Source organism: Maylandia zebra, linkage group LG3 (assembly GCF_041146795.1).
Source record: "Maylandia zebra isolate NMK-2024a linkage group LG3, Mzebra_GT3a, whole genome shotgun sequence".
NCBI classification, from domain to species: Eukaryota; Metazoa; Chordata; class Actinopteri; order Cichliformes; family Cichlidae; genus Maylandia; species Maylandia zebra.
In genome coordinates this window covers 20,904,405-20,919,953 of record NC_135169.1, presented here as the reverse complement: position 1 = coordinate 20,919,953, position 15,549 = coordinate 20,904,405, and the positions used below count along the sequence as shown (strand labels likewise).

Below are 15,549 nucleotides of genomic sequence, written 5' to 3'. Positions count from 1 at the left end.
CAATCCAGTATGAATCTTGCCCATTCTTGATCATCCACCTGTTTGAAATCTAACACTGACACAGGGTGTGCACATGAGAGTTTTAGTCTACCTCTTTGAGTCAATAATGTGTTCCCCAGCTTCCAATAAAAAAGTACTTTTTAAACTACATAAAGGCTTTTGAGATCTCATCGCACTAAAAGCAACAAGTAATGTCTTTTCAAGGCAGTGTATCATTTGTTGTTGTTTACAGTTTTTGGAGTGCCTAGAGAAAAGTGATAATACCTGGCTTAAAAACACGTTTCTCGCTGTTTACCGTTATACCGTCATTATGTTCAGCAATAACAGGAAATGAGAAAAAGCTCTGGATCTCCTGTGACCATGGAAACGTTTAAACATCTGGCAGAAGCACACAGCCCGTGTTATTCCTGACTGAAATATGTTTGTGGGAGCATGCATGGTTAAACATCTGTGACACATGTGTGTCAGTCTTCCAGTTATCTGTCTGTCTTTTTTTGTCTCTGTATGAGTTTGATTTGGCTCCGCTCAGCGTGACCTTTGACCTCAGAAAGTTGATGTCGGGGCTAAGTGTGCCTTTACGAGAAGTCCGTGTTATCTGAGTCCCAGCGAGTCGGTGGAGATATGCAGCCCAGTGTGTGTGCGTGTGTTTTGTTTATTTGTGACAGTAAACTCAGAGATAAACACATCAAAGCTCTACGTGACTCGAAGCATGCAGCCGGATAATAACTCTTTTTCTCTGGCACAAATACACACATATTACTGCCTGGCTCAAAGCCCAGGGAAGGAGCTGGTAGACCTGTGACCTACATCAGAGGATGGCCCTCTCCCTTATTCTCTGCATGCAGCACAGAAGGACATGTTTGTGTCCACAAAAAAAAAAAATATATATATATATATGACAGTTCTTTGGGCTTTCGGTTTTGCACCCACGCGTGCAGCTTCTCCGCTGCACTCCTACACACTCTGCTGCGGCTTCACTAAATCAACAGGGAAGAGAGAGAGCTCATTAATAAAACACCACATACCTGTACCATGAACCTGACTGGCACTGCCCCTTGAGCACTGCACAGCTGAGCCAGGGACCACACCTTCACCACAATATATATTTATTTTAATTGTCTGTTGACCCACATTCAGGTATTTGTACTTTACATTCTGAGACAGCATTTGCAGGAAAATATCTGAAAAATTATTTTAAAAAATTTTAAAGCTAAAAACCTAAAAATTTCACTGCTCATTCTTATAATCAAAATGGGAATTAAAACCCATTGTAAAGGAAAAGCAGTGCCAATTTTGCAAAAATACAAATGTTTTTTAAAAACTGTTGATTAATTTTCACTAAAATATCCTTTTTAAATTCGAATTGAATTGAACACGTATGACAAGCTAACACAAACAGAGGCTCCATGTGGTGCTTGAATTAAAACTCAGAAAATACCTTTTTACATATGATTACTTTTAAATTATAAAATTGATCCAATACTATCAATACCAACTTTGGTATCAATAGTATTGATATTTGGCTTTGGTACTTTCTTTGCCTCCTTTGTTCTGTTTCAACACCTGTGTTCAGTTAGCCTCTTCAGTATCTACAGCTGTTCATATCTCAGACATTACTTTTTTTTTTTTTTTTTACTGCTCTTTCTTCCCTGATGTTCTTGGTCAGTGTTGGAGTTTCTCATGTGTGGGTCTTTCCCTGCCTTTCTTACCCCTGTCCACATTACAGTTTTTTCTGAATGCTTAAACCCTAACTGTGATTCCTGTAGCACAATCTCTAAAACTATTCAGACTTATAGCAAAACCACTCACTGAGTTTGCAAAACTAAAAGCACAAAAACTGCTTTGCACTCAGTTTGCAATTTTGTAACACACACTTTGCAAAACTGTAGGCACAATTCACTGCACAACACTCAATTACCAAATTTCCAACACACTCCTAGCAAAAGTATACACATGTATGGCTATCATTAACACTAATTTGCCAACTGTCTGGCACACTTTCACATGTCAAAACTTTTTTAGATAATTAGTTCACTTTGCAATCAGCCTAAGCACTATAATACAGGTAAGCTGTGTGTGCGGAGTACAATGGAGGGAGCAGAAAGAGTGAGAAGTAGAGGAGGCCGAGGAAGAGGACGTGGAGGTGAAGAAGTAGGATGAAGAGGACGACAAGGACAAGGAGGAGCAAGAGGAAGACGAGGAGGGGGGAGAGGAAGATGAGGAGGGGGGAGAGGAAGGGTAAGAAGAGTAAGAAATAGAATTGCTGATGACATCAGAGCTACAATAGTGGACCATGTAATCAACCGTGGAATGACCCTGAGGGTAGCTGGCCAACGGGTCCAGCCTAACTCGAGCCGCTACACTGTAGCAAGCACCATAAGGACATCTTGAAATAAGAATCGGTTAGTACAGTCACTTCGCACAAAGATTTGTAGCACTGCCGTATGCCAATGAGAAACACACCAATACCACTGATGTAAAAATACTGAAATTGTTACTTTACAGAGTTGCTAGATGACCAGATGCTGGGGGCAGAGGAAGCATGTTCACTGCAGACCAAGTAACCCATATAGTCATTATGGCGATTGCAAATAATCCTATACTTGGAAATAAACACTTGTGTTTGTTTTGATGTGTTTGAATAAACACCAGTACTTGAAGTTTGGATCCCTCTATGCTTATGGATCTATGACAGAAGTATGAGCTCAAACTGACATAGCCTACCTTGTGCACAGAGAAAGCAAAAGCCAGATGTGTTTTGTATTCATACCATCAGTGTGCAGTTGGCGCATTGTGTGCTTAGTAGATGATGGCTTGTGTGTACTGTTTGATACGGAAACACCATTTTTACGAAGGTGTGAAGAGTTAATCTAGCTGTGTTTGCTTTTGCAAGAGAACTACAATGTTTTGATTATTGGGTGACAGGTTTTCTTATTTGTGTGAAGAGTTTTGCAAAATTAGCCAATAGTTACAAAAAATGTGCTTAAGCAATCAGAAAAAACTGTAAAGACTGGATTTTGAGGTGTAAGCAGTTGCAGCCCTTTGAACAACATTAGAGTTTATCTTTTGACTTTTGGCCAACTTGACTCATCCAACTCCAGTATCCACTCTCACTCAGCTCTGTTTATGCTCTTCAAATAAATCCTGAGAGTCGCTAAAACAATTTCCACTGTACTGTGTGTGTGTGTGTGTGTGTGTGTGTGTGTGTGTGTGTGTGTGTGTGTGTGTGTGTGCGCGCGCGCGCGCGCGCGCGTGTCGGGTAGGGGAAACCCCACAAAGCAAACCTGTCCTATGTTGGTAATAATTTTACCAATTAAACTAATGGCTGGGATGTTCAATCAATCTATAACTTCATCTAATGAATCAGATTAATATTGATCACGAAATCGTATGTGGTTTTCATGGGTCCATATTTTCATATCAACTTTAATAGCAGGAAATTACTAAGGCATGTTCGTTCTCTCTTTCTTGCTATATTCTTCAAGTAACCTATATTTAACAACAACATAATAAAAGGGCAAATGCTGTTTTTGGTGTGCCACTCCAATATTTTTAGAGCAACCCTTTGAAAAAAGTCTGGAGGTGCCCCTGTCCCCAGATTGTGTACTTTTAATATTTTTATACTGTTGTTTTTTACGAGCGTGCCCTTTTAGAAGAAGTACTCAAAAAGCCAGCATAGTCAGGCAGCAATGAGTAGCGTGGATTTGTGCATCACTGTGTGAAATCAGTGACCCCTCTGTCGGAGATAACCTGCGAGGTAATGTGCTGCTCTTATCACAGTAAACTGCACCCATGAGGAGCAAGGAGCTTGACAGGCCACATGCCAAGACTAATTTTATAAATGTAATCAGTTTTATGGCGCGGCTTAACTGCAGAGATGAAAAAGATGTGCTGTGTCTGTGAACAACAAATGCTTTTCCTTTGAAACAGAAGCATGTACAGGACCACCAGGACCGAGTGCTGCACTTTATCTTCAGTGAGCGCAGGTTTCGTTCTCACTTTCGTCTTGAAGTGCCGCTGATAAAAAGATAAATTACACTCGCAGCTAATTAGAGCGACGAGAACAAACAAGTTCATTTAAACAAGCGAATCAAGCCCACTGAGACAGACAGGAAACAGCCTCTACGTCCCCTCAGCTGCTGATGATTTCGTGAAACTTTATTATAAAGCTCTGAAGAACCGCAAAGAACCCGCAGTGGCACACTATTTCCATCCAGCTGTGGTGAGGCTGAATGGAAAAGTCTCACTGCGGGAACCCGAACATCTGATGTGTGCAGAGTGCAAACAGGGAAAGAAGCAGATGAATCGTGAGGAGGAGAGGATTTAATGCAGTGTTAATAAGAAAAATTTGTGTATCTTTTTGAAAAGGCTCCTTTAAAAGCTTTACTCAACCCCCGCTGACTCCACTGCTGCAGTTTTACTGCGTCTTTTTGCTCTGTCAGCCCCCACAGTCAAAATCATTCTTGGCTTTTGTTGTTTTATCCGGACATTTTTGTGACTGGCTGTGGTTTAAAACTCTGTCTGCAAGATTTCTGCAACCATTTGTGCTCACGTGCAATAACTAAACTGATTTTTGAAGAACAAATTAATGAAAAATAAATTTAATGAAATGAATGAACCCCTCTCTGCAGCATCCTCTGGTGTGTAATGTTACTATTTACAAGCTCTTCATGAACCTCTGTCATATGCAGGTCTTACAAATTACTGATAAAACTGCTAATAACTGATATATAACTAATATTTTTTTTAAAAAGTTGTTGTTAGTTGTTCCTAGGACTGCGCTCTGGACAGAGATCTTGAATGTCGTTCCTGGGATCTGCCGGAGCCGCTATCGTTTTTTAAAAGTGCTTTATAAATAAAATTGGCTTATTATAATATATTAAATATTTGGAAAGATTTTGATCAGAATTGTTTTTTAAAGTCAGTGAAGCTTCTTAAAAATTAAGCACTCTCTGAGATAAAGCTGTAAATTTACAGGGAAAATACTGTCAGACTTTATTCCTCTTCATTCTGGGATTAATGCAAAAAAAGAAAAGAAACTTACCTGTTAGAAGAGAAAGAAAAGAAAAAAACTGGACTTTATGAAGTTTTTGTTAAACAGTTTATACAAGATACACATGAAGTCACCACGAAGACAATAATAACAAACCCATGGAATAAATAAAATTAATATACACACAAAAAATGATTGTTTTTAATGGGACCACCTGACCGGAAGCAGTTCAGCTCGTTGCTCTGGTCGACTTGGTTCGGTGTTGTCATAGTGACGAAGTTGAGTGTGCTGGCAGCGTGGAAAGTTTTTCTCTAATAAAACTGGCGGTGAGTTCGTGTTTCTGCGCTTCTTTCTCCGTGTGTTACATTTAAAATCTTAGCAGGGTTACTGTTATTTTATTTTATTTTGTTTTTGTTATTCCGGTTTAATGACATTAGCTTCACGTTCTAGCTTCATTCCGGAGCTTTTCGGGTGCACCTCACCCGCTTCACCGTCACGCGCAGCTGGTTGTGTCTTTCTTTCGGTAATTCAGGAGCTCTGCGTGTGTTTCTAAAAAGTGCAGCTGTAAATATCACAATTACACTCCAGAATAGTCTGCCTAACTTATTCTCACTTAAATTATTGTAATTGTATTTAAACGACCTGCGCTCTTTGGTGACCCTGTTAGATGCAGCAAAACTGTTCAAATCAAGATAAAAACCCTGTGATTTTAGAAGAGGCATCAGTGTTAAACTGATTGCAGTTCATGCATAAAGTTTTCTGTGGGGTGGGATCCTCTCTCTCCACCAGGTTGACCTGCAGGTGAAGATGAACACAGCTGTTGGGTTTCTCCCTGAAATTAATGCCAACAAAAGCAAACAGAGGAGCAGCACTTACTACAGGTAAGGACCGCCTGCAGGGCAGGAAAGGGCAGAGAGCAAGGAGGATATCTCACCCTATCCCTATCACCTCCTGTCACATCATCTCTCTGCATGTCCTCTGTTATTACATCCACAAATCTTCCTCTTTTCCTCCTTTTTCTTTCCTGGAACACCCACACAGACCTTCTCGTGACCTTGTCTTTACTTCTTCATCAAAATCAAAGCAAACATCACTTGTGCTTATCTGTGTATTCGCTAAATACTAGGGCAAAGTATTCACTGCTTTCTTTATCAAAGATATTTCATAGTGCTCAGGTAATGAAAACAAGCACCACATAACTGACAGGTTGTTGTATTACTGATGTGTTTTCTGTGTCATGCCATAACCTGCTGATATGCTTTACAGCTTTGACAGCATGGCATTAGCGTGAGGACAGAAGTAACCCTCAGAGTAAACTTTAACCTCACTTTCAGTGTTCGGTGCAGCTCTTACAGCTGCTGGTGGCTCTCTTAAAGACAGGGTGGAACATAAATATGCCCTTGCCTTTTTACGGACAGAAACAGGAAGTTGTAATCAGAATATGTGGCGATTTACCCCGCTATCAGATGTATTACAGTCATCACTTACTCCATGTGCATCTATTGTGTTTCAGTGTCATTCATTTCCCCTTACTATTAACAGATGAACTGTGGCACTATTAAAGAATATTTGATTTCCTTCAGTGATGACTGAAGTATTCAAACAGTGTTTCCTCAGCATAACCAAAGCGCTCCACCTACAGAGTGTGCTTAGAAAGCAGCACTGGTGCTAACTGCAGGTCTTTGGAAGTAATTTCCACTTAAGGCTTCTTTGTTTAGAGCAGCACTCAATGTGCTGGAGAGCGCAGTGACATAGCAGCAGGGTATCAGTCTCTGAAGTAATGATGGGAACTCAACTTCCCGTGTGTGTGTGTGTGTGTGTGTGTGTGTGTGTGTGTGTGTGTGTGTGTGTGTGTGTGTGTGTGTGTGTGTGTGTATTTTAGCAGGATGAAGCAGACGAAGGAGTCCCTCAGAGCCAGACTGGGCCCGGCTCGACCAGCAGACAGTCTGACCAGGAAAGAAATCGCTCTGTGAGTTCATCCTCAGTGTCACTGGGTGGATTTTAACACAGGCACCACCACTTTAATCACCATTTTATCATATTTGATAATGTCTCTGGTTGCAGTAGTGGGCACTCATAGGGATCATTTTATGCGAGCGCGCTCAGAGCCTGCAGCTGAGAGCCCAGCTTAGTAGTGAAAGTTTATAACCACCATCGTCGTCCCTGTGATCTCTGACTGTGGTTTGATATTTTGTGGAGTAAGTCCAAATCACTTTTATCTATATAACGCCACATCACAACAACAGTTGCCTCAAGGCGCTTATTGTAAGGTAAAGACCCTACAATAATACAGCTAACACAAAGAAAACCATAGCACAGCTCTCAGGTGTACAGGTGCCAGTCAGCAGTTAGTTTAAGGAGTTAGAGATGTACTGCTCAGCAATCGTGACCGTGAAATCTGAGTGGTGTGAGTGCCCCCTGCTGCAAAGAGAAGGGCTGCCGACTGATTTTTCTCCTGTGACACGCCCACACTGAGCTGCCTAACATGGTCTTCCTCCTCTCTCACATCTGTAATCTTTACTCCTCCGTCTCTCACATCAGGTTCAGAAGCAGTCCGAAGCAGAGCATCTGTGTGCGGCTGCTGCAGGAAGGCTTCCACAGGTATCTGTTTCTCCGTCAGCAAGATAAATGTTTAATGTCTGACTCAAAAACAAGATTCTGCAGTCGCAGGCTGATCGTTGCAGTTTTGCTGATGTACAAAAACAAAATTACCGTCAGACATGAAATACATGTTTTTTATAATGAAGAACTGATTGTCCATCAGACATGCAACACATTTCGTTATTTCACACAGGACCCAACCAACACTGCTTGTTTCCTATTTTCCTACAGCACCCAAACGCCTCAGAGCCTGCTGTTTTCCACTGTACAGTGATGTTAAATATCTAGCTGAGCTTTTCCTTCATGCCATCAACACTTTCTGAGTTAGAGACCCCCAAACTGCACAGAGTGGCACTTTTTAAGTCATCTTATTTTGACAGCAGCTCTGAGCTCTCTTAAGTTTGTTAGTGCTGGAGACAGGTGTGTGAGATTTTCAGGCTTTGTTAAAATCTGCAACCAAAGATAAAACCTTCTCATGGTGTACGTCTCAGTTTCAACAGCAACAGTGCATTCATTTAATGTCTATGACACAGGGGGAAAGAGCCGGTACTCTGGAGAAACCTTCAAAATGCATTTTATGTTTTGTTTCTCCCCCACATGTTGATACCAGACTCATCTCACTGCTGTGATTCCTCCTGTGTTATATTGAATCTCTGTTTGACGGTTTGTGGCTGATGCAGGCGCGGTGAGCATTTGAAGTTATTGCTATCAAAGACAATCTGACTTGGAGTAATTACTGGCTGCAGCAAACTCCAGTTTCCCTTTGACAGGATCATGAGAAATAGACTGTACAACAAACATTATAAATAAAAAAGAATTCATGGAAGATGGAGGCTTCCACAGTTGATGTTTAGCTTCAGTGCAGCACATTTCTAACAAACAGTGGACTGGTGCTCTGACGTGCTTTTCCCAGGTGGTCATTCCAGTTTACACAAAGTTAAAAAGATCCCCCAAAAATGTCTTTCTGTCATTCAGGTCGTTCTCTGAGCTCGTCTCTCTGCTGCGCTCTGATCAGGACTGGAGGGCGACGGCTGAACCGGGATCACTCAGGCTTCGTGCTCCTCCTCTGGTGGAACAAAGACACAAAATGGAGACCATTAGCCAGCACCTGAGCTTGGCTGAGGAGGCTGAAAGGACCGGTACACACACACACGCACACAGAGCCTCGATTCAATCCTTCTGATTCCAGTGAGGCTTCATTTAGTGATTAGATCAGTGTGTTTGTGTGTCAGTGACATAATGAGTGTAAGGTTATTGTTGGTAGAACACAGAACAAGACTGCGTCCATGGTTCAGGACCAGGTGACTTCTGTTGCAGGTATCTGGTCCACCGTCTGCGAGGAGCATCTCCTTTTGGGTCGGTTCTTCTCAGACCCCGAGGACCTCTGGCTCCGCTTCTACTTCTACCACAGCTGTACTGACAGAGAGAAAGGGAGGTTCTCCAGAGCAGCCACCGAGGCCCGGGCCTGCCTGACTGAGCTGTACCTGGATCGAGGTGCACACACCGAGTATAGTGACAGTGAATGATCAGAATCACAGCACTTTATTAATCCCTGAGGAAAGCATGTGGTCACAGTTGCTCCAAGACAGTAGAAACAGTAACTGACTAATCTGAATTACTAACGATGACAGTGAATAATGAAACTCTCTGACTGTCTGCTCTTAGCCTGTCTTAACGTCCAAGCATCCATTCAGCCTCAAACTTGGCTGGTTTATTTCTGGTGAGCGCAGTGCCAAGGTCGAGGTGATTTAGATGAGCAGCACTAAAAACTGCGGCCAGTAAAACCTTGAATCACATTCAGATTAAAAGAAAGTCAAAGCTGAACATGAAGTTTTGTTTTCTTCTGTGTTTCATTTTTATGTGAGACTGAGTATCACCTACAATAAGACCTTATTTAACTTGCATTTGCAGTGGAAGGTGTGGCTTCTCCTTTCAGTTTGATCCTGAAACGTTCATTGTAAAAATTAATCATAATTACAAACTTAATCATTTGAATTATTGTAAAATACCAGCCAACCTTGCAGTCCGTCTGTAATACGTTTTAGGACCACTGTTGCCCGCACTGTGGGAGTGTCTAGTGCTCTGCTCTGTGTGTAAGTGGAGAGCCACAGATGCACACACAGGCATACTTGTCCTTCACTGACACTGATGCATTAGTCTCTTACCTAAAGAGGGCAGTTGTGTGTTGGTCCTTTGTGAGTGTTGTAGCTGTGTAGTCACCAGGGGGCAGTGTTGAAAAGATAAGATCCCCTCTTGCTTGTGCTGTTATTGGTCCTCGTGATAAATGACAACATACAACACCCCAACTGTCGGACATCCCTCTATGAGCAAGCATTTGGAGACAGTGGGAAGAAAAAACTCCCTTTTAACATGAAAAAACCTCCGGCAGAGGAAGCTTCAGCCATCTCCTGGTTGGGGGCGACGAGAAGAAGACAAGACAAAAAACACACTGTGGAATAAAGCCTGAGATTAAAAATAACTCTAACTCAAATTAATAATTTATTGTGACAGGGCGGTGCAGAGAAGACAAGAAAGATGGAAGACCGACCTGAATGCAGCCCTCTGTGTTAGTCTTATGGCGTATAGGTCACCTGATTGACCCTGTGAGCTAAATCAGCACTCAAAAAATGAAACATTTCTTCACTCAGATGATCTAAAACTCAAGCTTATTCCCTCAAAACCAGCTAGATGTTTGGTATTTTTATTTGATTTAGTTGTTTTGTTGCTGTTTTTTCTCTTTATTTTCCTGTGACGGTTGAACTCATGTTCCACCCACTCTTATAAAAATGCCACCTCTCTCAGGTGAGCTGGAGGAGGCGAGGCAGCAGGGAGAGCTATGCCGCAAACAGGCGGAGGACGGCGGCTGGCTGGACTCAGACGGTCGGCCCCTGAAGCTCCGGGCCTGCCGGGATCTGTGGAAGATCTACAGAGAGCTCGCGGATGCGCCGCTGGCCGCCGAGGACCACAAGAAGGCCCTGACGCTGCTTCACGAAGGCAACAGCAGGGCCGCGGAGTGTAGGTCGAACCAGGGCTAAAAACACAGTGAGAGGCAGCGCATCGGAGTAATCTGTGCACGGAAACACACACATGTGTAACATTTAGATTAAAAATAGACCGAGGAGGAGGTGTTTGTGCTGAGAGGATCACAGTGAAGGCAGAAGCAGAGAAATATTCAGCAAAACAACGAGTACCACGTTTTCAGAGGGGGTTAAGAACTGGTCCTGACAGCTACAGAGTTTGAAATGTTTATTCTTCTGAAGAAGGAGGAGATTTGTCTGTTTATTTATTCTGTTTATTAAAATAAATTACAGGGGTTTTTTTAACCATAATCCAAGCGAAAGCCTCAACTCAGTCGCCAAAAAGAATTTAATTTGTGATACATCAGAAGAATCGAGCCGAGACACTCTTTATAGTATATATATATATATATATATATATATATATATATATATATATATATATATATATATATACTATAAAGAGTTCATTTACGTTACGTTCATTTAGTCCAGTTTGTTATTCGCCTCTAAACCAGCCTGTAGTGCTGTTATCCATCTAAATCAGGGGTGCAAACATAAGGCCCGGGGGCCAAAACTGGCCCACAAAAGACTCCACTTTGGCCCCACTGGACAGTTTTAGAAAACACAAAGGAAGGCTTGAAGTTTGGATTTTTAACTGTGTTTTCATAAGTTTTACAGCTTTATGTTTATTGTTTATTTATTGATAATTGATTATTTATTGATATTGATGTCTCCCATTCGTGCTACACCAAAGAAATTAACAAATATATAATTTATGTTGAAAACTTTGTGGTTCGATATAAACGTTAATAACACCACACTCAGTGACCTAAAGGTCAAAGGTCAGAAAGGTCTGAAAATCTTGTGAATGCGAGACAAGTATTTTCAGTTGATACCATGGGTGTACCTACTACAAGGTTGAGGGTTATTGCTGGGCATTTGATAAACAAACATCTATTATTATTATTTTTAAAGTATCTTTTTACAAAAATCCTGATGATATTACTTTGAAAATCACAGGAAGATCTTTGAATTCGAAAACTAAAACCTATATATGGATAAATTCCTCAATAGAAGTCAGGCCTGCTAAACAGACATCAGATCGACTCTTAGTGTTTAGTGATTAGTGTTTATAACGTGGTTTTTATTTTTACGTCTGTTTCAGCTGAAGACAAACACATGAAGGGGGAGGCGGCTTTCCAAGTAGGCCTGGCCTATCAGAGAGCAGGAGACCATAGCACAGCCAAAAAGGTACCAAAGATTGTGTTTGACTTCTGAACGCCACAAAGAAACCTAAACTTCATCACTTCTGTGTTCAGACCACTCTGCTGAAGATATTACTCTTTGAACAGCTGGTCTGTAAAGTTTTAACAGCTGTTACTCAAAGACGTGAACAAAGTGTCATAAATGTTGGAGCAAAAGGTAAAGAAAATCGAGGGCTCGGGGAGAGAGGGGAAGACACGACTCGATAAAAAGGAGGACAGGATGATTTATACCCTGATGAGGAAAAGGAGAGAGCAGAACAAACAAGCTGGGAATCAGCAAGACAGGAAGTAAAACTCACAAAGGACAGTGAAGAAAATGGACTTTCAAAGTAAAATAGGAAGAAAGCAAATGCAAACATTAAACAGAGAAGAAGAGGGACTAAACAGTAACAGAGAAAAAAGGGAACACAGGAGGTTAATGAGATTAAGGGTGGTTTCCAGGAAGTCGGAACTTCTAAGTTCCCAGTCAGAATTTTCATAGGCAGACACCGAGCATTCTCTATCCACGAACAAGCTGCAGCTGCGTTTTTTAACTGCAAAAACACAAATATTATGCTGTATTACTAATGATGCATGAGTGGCTGTGTTTACTAACTAGAAAAGCAAATCCAGTTTTTCACGCTTTTCCAGCTTTCCTGCTGGAATACAATAACTCGGGAGGGATGTTACTCCTGACGTCTCACACGCGGCTTTGAAGTAAATGGAATAAGACTGAAACCAGGGAGACAGATTAAGAGGTGTTAATAGTAAAACCCAAGAACAGAAAATCAAACTCAAAAACACAGAACCCGAGGGAAAAGGCAGTTTAGGTGGGACTATTTTAGGCTGCGGATGAATCCACATGTGTGTGGTGTAGGCAACAAGTCACACAAAAGTCATACTGTGTTTTTAACAGATTTCAGTGGAGCCCCGTGTGTGTGTGTGTGTGTGTGTGTGTGTGTGTGTGTGTGTGTGTGTGTGTGTGTGTGTGTGTGTGTGTGTGTGTGTGTGTCCAGTTCTTTAACACCAGCATGGAGATTTTTCACAGCCTAGACGGCACAGACAGAGCGGTGAAGGCCTGCATAGCTTTGGCAAAGTCTCTAAAGAGGTACACAGACACACACACACATACAAAAGTGTATTATGGTGACTAAAACTGAATTAAATAAAAATAAAAAACCACAAAGGAAATTTCTACAGTTTAAGTTAAGTTTATCAGCACATTGTCTGGAGGTCTCTGTGCAAATGTGAGTCAAGTAACCTTCTTGTAGTCAAGTGTTCATTTTCCATCTTTGTGTGTGTGTGTGTTCGTGTGTTCGTGTGTGTGTGTGTGTGTGTGTGTGTGTGTGTGTGTGTGTGTGTGTGTGTGTGTGTGTGTGATTGTGTGTGTGTGTGTGTGTGTGTGTGTGTGTGTGTGTGTGTGTGTGTGTGGCACAGCGAGGGATACTTCGAGGAGGCGGTCGCGTGTCTGGAGAAGTTAGTCGCCATGTCTCGTAGCAGCGGACTGCATCACAGACTGATCGACGTTCATCTGTGTCTGGGAAACATCTACTTCAGCAGGGTACCAATCACACCCCACAGTATTCAGTGCAGGAATCAATAACCAATCACACTGATTTATAGCAGCTGAAAAATGTTAGCTTTGCCTCGTAAACACCTGGGCTTGCTTCCCCATCTCTGTGTGTCTCTGTAGAGTCAGTATGTGAAAGCTGCTGAGTACTACCTGCAGGGCTACAAGGTGGCCTGCACCACAGAAGATGTGGCTCGGCTGCAGAGAGCGCAGGTCGGTCTTTTCTTTACGTCTTTAGCAGTCAGCCGTAAAAGCCTGATGAGGTATCCGTGTCACACAGTTTGTGAATGCAATACCTCGGGAACAAGGATGACATGTTACCTCTTTTATACACAGATAAAAATAGAGTAAAAGATACACTTGTGCATCCTTCATTAGAGTCCTTCAGCCTGTGAACTTTGAGACCTGTGACTCAGGAAGTAGTCATGAAGTTAAATTGACTGAAGAGTCTGAGGACAGTTTATGTGGATCCAGATGTTGACTGTAAGGCCGTGACCCTGCTGCTTTTCCTCCATCAGGTGTTGGTGGCCTCCGCTCACGCCCACGCCACGAATGGAAAATACAGCGCCAAACTTACCTCAACCTCGCCCGCCGCTCTGCAGGCGCTGCTCGCCTGGAAGGTGAAACGAGGACGCGAGGACCTCAGTGTGGATTCCGAGGACTACTACTCTCCTGCCTGGTTTTAACGGGCCGTCGTTTGACAATATGAGGGAGAGAAAGGAGAAGAGTTACTTGTTACCGTGAATAAAGATGAAACCCTGAAACATCTGCTGTGTGCTTTGTCGAGGTCAAACGTTTTGGCAGCAGCACAAAGTTACTGTTTAAATCTTTCTTCAGATGTTTTTTTTTTCATGTGGCATCGAGATATCATACAGATGTGATGGAGTGAAGAACAATCATGAGCATTTCATAACATGCAAAGACTTTTATTCATAAACAAATCAAATTTATACAAAGAGTCAGTATTTACAGGGCTGAGCCTGTAAACTTGCTATAGGTATGAATGGTTGTCTGTGTTAGCCCTGCAACAGTTTAGCAACGTGTCCCGCATCTCGCCTAAGACTCGTTTTTACTGTCATTCAAACATTTGAAAGGAAGGAAACACAGATCACAGTAATGAAGCATGCTACCAAAGACTATAGGATGCTATATGATAGCTGGGATAGCCTAGAACATCTACGGTCGTTTACCCAAATCTCACCTCTGTATAGTATCAATTAAAAATAAGAGTGAAAAGGATAAATGCTAAACTAAAGATGGCTCCTTTAGAAACCTTTCCTTCTCTCGCACTGCACTGTGGTTTACTTTTCAATTGCATCAGCTGAAGGCCATCATCCACAAAGAAATGTACAACAGTCATAATAATGTCATTACAAGGACGCTCCTTATCACACGGGTCTAATCACAGCACGTCACGAGATCCCTTTTCTGCATAGTTAACAATGTACTACAACCACACAGTTCATCTGTACTCAAGCACTTGTAATGTTTTAATAAGATAAGATAAGATAAGATAACCTTTATTAGTCCCACACGTGGGAAATTTGTTTTGTCACAGCAGGAAGTGGACAGTGCAAAAGTTATGACGCAAAAATTAGAATACAATAAGAATAAATACAGTACACAGCTGTACAGAATAGAATAAAATAATATACTATATACAGTAGAATAAAATAGAATAAAAATATACAATAAGATAAAAATAGAATACGAATGCTATATACAACTGAGTAAAAATGTCAGTTTAAATACTCAGTGTTAAAATTTACTTTTATTGACTTGATATATAGTTTGTTTGTCATTGGTTATTGTTCATAAGTCTTCTATTAAAAGTGACCTTGACTGTTTTAAAAGACGTTAAATACTGAATACAAAACTGGTAAGAAGAGAAATGGACATCAAAGCATGAGGTTTGGGATTTCAGCCTTATTTACATGTTATATACTGTTGTTCTCCAAGTCAATTAAAATTTGTCTATTTTTTTTGTACAAACTTAAATTTTTTAAAATATTTTTATGACTTGTTCACCTAAAACAATACCTCATTATCACAATTTTCTAAATATATATTTTTTTTACATTTTTTAAAATGTTTGCTATGATTATTTGTTTATAGTTAAAT

The 15,549-nt window shown here is 41.3% G+C and overlaps 1 protein-coding gene across 1 annotated transcript; it reads left to right on the top strand.

The window, feature by feature from the left end:
• Positions 1-5,249: 5,249 nt before the first annotated feature.
• ttc29 (tetratricopeptide repeat domain 29) lies at positions 5,250-14,936 on the top strand. Its single transcript, XM_076882403.1, has 12 exons — positions 5,250-5,319; positions 5,783-5,874; positions 6,879-6,962; positions 7,535-7,594; positions 8,570-8,733; positions 8,912-9,088; positions 10,397-10,609; positions 11,780-11,865; positions 12,875-12,966; positions 13,296-13,419; positions 13,552-13,641; positions 13,947-14,936. The coding sequence occupies exons 2-12, from the start codon at positions 5,801-5,803 to the stop codon at positions 14,112-14,114; spliced, it is 1,332 nt and encodes a 443-aa protein (XP_076738518.1). The 5' UTR covers positions 5,250-5,319; positions 5,783-5,800; the 3' UTR covers positions 14,115-14,936.
• The last annotated feature ends 613 nt before the right edge of the window (positions 14,937-15,549 follow it).

Coding starts and splice junctions, on each gene's coding strand:
- ttc29 (XM_076882403.1), top strand. CDS start 5,801: ATGAACACAGCTGTTGGGTTTCTCCCTGAAATTAATGCCAACAAAAGC. Junction 5,875..6,878: donor AGGAGCAGCACTTACTACAG/GTAAGGACCGCC, acceptor GTATTTTAGCAG/GATGAAGCAGACGAAGGAGT. Junction 12,967..13,295: donor TTGGCAAAGTCTCTAAAGAG/GTACACAGACAC, acceptor TGTGTGGCACAG/CGAGGGATACTTCGAGGAGG.